General features: G+C 53.7%; 2 protein-coding genes across 2 annotated transcripts; both read right to left on the bottom strand.

The window, feature by feature from the left end:
- Positions 1-2,006: 2,006 nt before the first annotated feature.
- Positions 2,007-3,856, bottom strand: GUITHDRAFT_111251 (hypothetical protein; the record flags this gene model as incomplete). Its single annotated transcript, XM_005829808.1, has 12 exons — positions 2,007-2,097; positions 2,144-2,212; positions 2,492-2,589; positions 2,634-2,697; positions 2,844-2,942; positions 3,033-3,138; positions 3,187-3,238; positions 3,289-3,339; positions 3,386-3,451; positions 3,499-3,591; positions 3,643-3,758; positions 3,802-3,856. 12 exons carry the CDS (start codon positions 3,854-3,856, stop codon positions 2,007-2,009), a joined length of 960 nt encoding a protein of 319 aa, XP_005829865.1.
- Positions 3,857-4,701: 845 nt separating this feature from the next.
- Positions 4,702-5,564, bottom strand: GUITHDRAFT_73637 (hypothetical protein; the record flags this gene model as incomplete). The annotated part of the gene is made up of 6 exons (XM_005829807.1): positions 4,702-4,780; positions 4,834-4,901; positions 4,945-4,986; positions 5,034-5,102; positions 5,169-5,288; positions 5,343-5,564. 6 exons carry the CDS (start codon positions 5,562-5,564, stop codon positions 4,702-4,704), a joined length of 600 nt encoding a protein of 199 aa, XP_005829864.1.
- Positions 5,565-6,000: the final 436 nt, after the last annotated feature.

Here is a 6,000-nt window from a genome sequence, read left to right as displayed (position 1 = left end):
CAGGGAGCCATCAGGACGAGTGGAGGGTCGAGCGCAACGGCTGCATCCAAGAGTTCCAGTGCGGGCTAACGACATGCTCTAGCAACTCGCAAGGTTCATGCTTGTAAACGTTCTTCTCCTCCTCCTCCTCCTCCTCCTCCTCCCCTCTCCCTCCTCTCTCTCCTCTCTCCCAGTGCCACTATCCTGTCATTCCGCTCCTCCTCCCTTCACTCTTGCTCACCCAATCTCGTCTCTCTCCTCACAAAATCCTGTTGATCTTCCGATCGCCGCCCTCCTCCTCTACTCGCCTTCCTCCTTCTGCCCCTCCGCTCTCCGTCCTTTCTCAGTACTCTAGCCCGAGAGCGATCTGCCATCTTGCAAGTCTGTCGCCCTGCATGTCTCTCAGCTGAGGGAAGCGACCAGCAGCTGAGTACCAGCTGAGGGAACGTACGGAGAGGACGGCAGTAATTCAGCTCCAGCCGCCCTATCTGCAACAAAAACCTCAGGCTGGGGAAGGAAGAGGAGAAAATGAGAACATAGCGTTAGGAAGAGGAGCAAGAAAAAGGAAAGAGAAACGCAGGCAGGAGTAAGATTCGCAGGACGGGCAGGACGGGCAGGACAAGGGAAGGACAACGATGAGCAGGACGGGCAGAAGGAGGGAAGGAGGAGGGAAGGACAAGGAGCAGAGAAGTGAAAGCAGTAGAAGTCCTTGAGGGTAGACAACCTGCATGGGGATGATGAGCCCTGCACCTGCGACGGCTCGGTAGCTGCGCCAGTGTAAGAGGACGAGGGCGGAGAGGACAGGAGAGAAGAGGACAGGGGAGGGGCCCAGGAGAGGGAGGAGAAGGAACAAGAAAAGGAAGAGGCGAGAAGAGGAGAGGAGAGGAGAGGAGAGGAGAGGAGAGGTGCATGGCTGCACGGACCCTGAGATCATGGAAGGAATCTGCTTGTAGACTGACCGTCCTCCTCCAACCTGTTGAGACAATGATAAAAAGAAAGTAGCAAAAGACTCAGGGCAAATAGAACCAGGGGGGAAAGTGTAAGAAGGAAAATTTAAGTATGGGGCAAAACATGATAGGAAATTGAAAGACTGATAAGTGGGGTAGAAAGAGAAGTACCGCAACGTTGTTTCCAGTACTGCAGAAGACATGACCGCGAACGCCAAGAGCCTGAAACAGATTAACGTCATCTTCTTTCACTCAGAAGCAGAAGCAGCAGCAGCAGCAGCAGCAGCAGCAGCAGTACTGAGGACCTGCATGAGACGAGAGGGGAGGTCAAATGTGATGGCTCCTGTGGCAGCGAAGTACGCATCCCCTCCCTGATAGAGCGTGTGTGATTCTGCTTGACAAGGATAGGAGGCGGAGATGGGAGGAAGGAGAGGAAAGGAGGTGGGCAGGATGGGGGAGCAACAGCAGGGAAAGCGAAGAATGCCCAAGGTATGAGAATCAGGGGTCGAGCAAGGACAGCAGGTAGGAAGGGAGGAAACAAACCTTAGCGCTGGAGGAGGAGGAGGAGCCCAAGGCTCTCGGGCCTAGTCCTTTAGTGCGAAAACCTCGGACCATGAGGGGGCCTCCAACAAAGAAGCTGCAACAGTCAAGAGAGCAACGAGGAGAGGAGAGAGTACCGATCGTTGATACGGGAGGAGGTCCCTCCAAGTGACTGAACGGATAGGAAGCGATAGTCAAGAGGAGGAAGAGAAGAGTTGGGGACGACACAAAGAAGGGCAAGTGAACCAGAAGGACAAGAGATGGTGATGGGTAGAGGCAACGAGGGAAGAGTTGGAAAGAGATAAAGGTAAGGAGAGAAGGAGGAGGAGGAACCAGGAGGAAAGAGATCAAGAAAGGAGGAGGAAGCGGAGGTAGGAGGGAAGATGTAGAGAGATAACGAGGAGGCCGAGGAGGAGGAGGGAGCAAGGCTTCAACGGTGAACATGAGGACCTGCAAGAGGCCGACAGACCCCACAAGGGAGACGATGACCCCAAGGTCAGTGGGAATGTGTGCCTGAAGGTACAGAAACAATCAGAAATATCATCTCATCTTGTAATCCCGATCTCTTGCCTGCACGTCAACAACATTCTTGAGGAACTTGACGTCTCCTCCGATCCCGGCCAGCTCGGCCCTGCCTCAGGTTCACCCAAGGAGCACAGCAATGTTGCTCCTCGCACGTGCTACGGAACAGAAAACCGCTTGATGGGACCCTGGTGTCATCCCTTGTGTCATGGTTGAACACGTGCCTGGAAAAACGTTCAGATCAAGCTCTTCCTTAACCTCGCACCCTCCTCGGTATTTCAGCTATGACTACCAACACTCCATCTTCTTATTTTTCCACAACTACTCACCTCTTCCTCCTCTTCCTACTCCTCCCCCTTTACCTCCCTACCCTCCATCCCCTCTCCTCATCCTGCTACGTCAACCTCTGCTCTAACTCATACAGACAACTCCTACTCACTCCTCCCCGACTGTCACTCCTCCCTTCGTCCATTTCACCCTTCTCACCCTCTTCAGGACCTCACCGGATGGAGGACTTGAACGAGTCTCCTCCCTCGCTTGGATCGCAGACTAGCGATCCCTTCTCAAACTTGACCGTTCTCCAAGCTCCCTCGTACGAGATCTGCTGGCGTGATGAATGACGATCGGGAGCAGAGAAACAGTCACTTCATGCTCCCCATCGCCGTCAGGGATCGAAGCTAGTCCGAAACTGATGCCCCTCTGACGCTCTCTGCATGGGAAGCCATGAGGAGAAGGAGAAGCAAGAAGAAGAGAACAAGGATGCCGATGAGCAAGAAGGAAAAGGGGTGAGGGGATAACGGTAGAGGGAGGGAGAGGAGTAATCCCGCTATCCCTTCCCCCACATCTCTCACTCACGTAAATGAGCTGTGCTTGACCAGGTTTGCAACAGATTGGAAGATACTTCCGTTCATCTTCACAGAGCTCCCAAAGAACAAGGGCTGCGAACCCTCGAGCCTAAAACAACCTCAGACAAGATTCTGCGACCGGTGCGCAGGGAGGCGACAACAAGGAGCAGCAGAGAATGTTCATGGGACTCCTCCTCACCGGAAGCTGTTGCTCGTCTTGTGACCGACAGAAAGGTTGCTCTGAACCTTCTCTGCATTGCCCAACATGTTCCTCATGGTCCAAGAGACTTCAACGTTCCCCTCCCCTGTCGACCTCCGTCGTCATGGTCAGGACTCGATCGCACGGCATTCACCTCCTTGCATGTAGGTGCCGGTGGATAGGGTGTGTGTTCCTTTCTCCTGCAGCTGGACGAGCAAGTGAGCTGGATGCCCCTGACCGGGTCTGCTGGCGATACCTTGACGCTGACCATGACGGCGTCCTTCTCCCCTTCAGGGTCGATGTCAACCTGGGCTCTTCGTCACACATACAACTAGCACGAGAAGCGCTCGAACCTCGCAAGCAACCTTCTTGAAGATGTCAAGGTCCTCCAGCCTTTGACTGGCCAGCGCAAGCTCGACCTAGACGATCAGGGTGAGGAGGGTCAACAGCACCAAGAAGCTCTAACGGCGAGCTCCTCATGGTTCTTGGATCGCAAGGAGGAAGATAGCTCGGCCTCGATCAGCGCTCGTTTCGTTCTCCTGTTTCCTGCAACCGCTACCTGTAAAGGACTGCAGTCACTCCCCGGATAGCAACGGCGCTCCCTGGGTACCTTGGTCACGTTGCATGGAACTCTTAGCAATGCGATCGGGTCATTGTCCGTAGGAACAGGAGGCTCCCTTGGAAGTATGCCTGCCATGGCTCTGATAGTCTTACGAGTCAGCGACGCTGATGCTGGCCATTACAAACAGCAAACTCCAACATGCTACACCATGCGAGGGCGCCCGAACATCTCTGATCTCTATAGCAAGACTACAGGAGTCCATGTGGATTTAAGATTTGATCGAAGTCAACGACATCTTTGCCCCCCTCATTCCAAACTAAACGTCTCAAACGATGCCTCTGCTAAGCTCCCAAGGAATTGAGACCATCATTGCCTATCTCGTTCAACTTTTTGCCCTTTCCTTCTGATTCAGCCTTCTTCCTCCCTTGGCTTCTTGTCCCAACCCTTCTCTAGTCTACGTCTATTGCTATCATCCCCCCTTGCATGTATTAATTCATCTTCAGGTTGCATCTCCCCTTTCTTTGCCCTCACTTCCAGCCCTTCCGCCTCGGTCCCTTTCATCACCATTCTTCCGCTTCCCCTTCATCAACATCTCAACGACCCCCTATCCACACTCATCTCTCCCTTCCCGCTCTCTGCTGCTCTGCATCCTCTGCCCTCATCGTTCCTCCTTCTCCTTACATCCCTCGCAACTCTATGTAGGGACACCTGGCTGCAGGAGCCCGCCCTCAACTCATGCAGCCATGATCCGCGGCTACTCTGGTCATCCATTGTTGTGGTCACCGCCTCAGTATCGATCATCGGACATCGCCGTCGGATTGAACTTCGGAAAGTGGCGGCCGGCCCGGGCAGGCAGGCCGCGCGGCCCCGGCCGGGCGCGGCCCGGGGCATTCCGGGAGGCGGGCCGGCGGCGGGTGCCCCCGGTGACTAGGTGACGGCAACCTCTCGGGGGCCCGAGCGGCGGCCCAGCCCCGCCCCGGTCGAGCCACCGGGACCGGCGGCCAAAGGCGGCCGGCCGCAGCCGGGAACTTCGGAATTTCCGAAGTGCCGCCTCGGGGAGTCAAGAATGTTTCTATGATTGCAACGTGTTTACTTGAACAATAACATTTACTTGGCACTAGCAAAGTTCTGGTTGACGAAGTCCCAGTTGACCAGGCTGTCAAGGAAATCGGTGCAATAGGTAGCGCTGCATACCGAAATGAGACTCCAGACAACATCACATAATTCGAGATTGAATACCGCATGTTCTGGTAGTCCAAGTAGTAAGCATGCTCCCACACATCCATGGTAAGGAGAGGCTTCTTTCCCTGCATTTGGATCAGTTCGAATACAAACCAACTCCTTCAGTACATCAGTGATGGGGTTGCCCGCTCCGATGGTCTTGTCAACAACCTGAAAACCTCATTCAGCGTTGGTCTTATCAACACGGACACTCTTACGAGCTTAGATCCATCCCACGAGAGCCAAGCCCATCCAGATCCAAAAGCGGTGTTTCCGGCGACCTCGAACTGCAAGGAGACAAAACACGCATCAACGAGGCAAAGTAGTTGATAACGGCAACTCTCTAAATTTACCTGCTTCTTGAACTCGTCATAAGAGCCAAAGTCCTTGTTGATCTGATCAGCGATGGCACCAGTTGGCTTGCCGCCGCCTCCTGGCTTCATGCACTTCCAGTAGAAATCGTGGTTCCAGGCCTAGGAGGCATCGCGAATCATGGACGGTAGCTATCAGGATTGATTGAGAAATACCTGAGCAGCGTTGTTGAAGAGGCCCTGGTTGCCGGCCTTGTGGGACTTCATGACGATGGTGGCGCAGTCATCCTTCTCCATGTCGGTTCCCTCGATCATCTGGTTTGCCACGTTGACATACTTGGCGTGATGCTTGTCATGGTGGATCTCCAGGGTGCGCTTGCCGATCTTGGGCTCAAGAGCAGTGTAGTCGTAAGGAAGAGGAGCAAGCTCAATCTTCATCGACAAGGAAGCAGCATTGCTTGCCTAGTTTTCGTGATTTCAGCCATGCTATAGGATTTTCGTACCACATCACCTTGCGAAGCGGAAGCCTGGTACCCATGAAGGTGGGTGCATAAGCCTGAGTAGACACAACCAAAAGAGCGAGCGAGAAGATCTGAAGAAGAAAATCTGCGTCAGGGCCAGACATTTCTCTCCAACAATATTTTGCTAAATCACATCTTGAAACAATTTCAAGTGCCACATAGTATCCTGTTCGATGAGAAGCATGTTCGCGAGATGATGAAGGAGTGGCATATAAAACATCAAGATTGCTCTCTACACGGCCAGGAGTGATAATGTAGGGACATATTTGTCGCATTAATAGCTCAACCTCACCTTAGCTGCCATTGCCGCGGCCACTTCCGAGGAACCTTCTACGGGATCCGCCTTATAACCT

The sequence above is a fragment of the Guillardia theta genome, assembly GCF_000315625.1.
Source record: "Guillardia theta CCMP2712 unplaced genomic scaffold GUITHscaffold_50, whole genome shotgun sequence".
Lineage (NCBI taxonomy): Eukaryota > Cryptophyceae > Pyrenomonadales > Geminigeraceae > Guillardia > Guillardia theta.
This window is presented reverse-complemented; position numbering and strand designations above follow the sequence as displayed.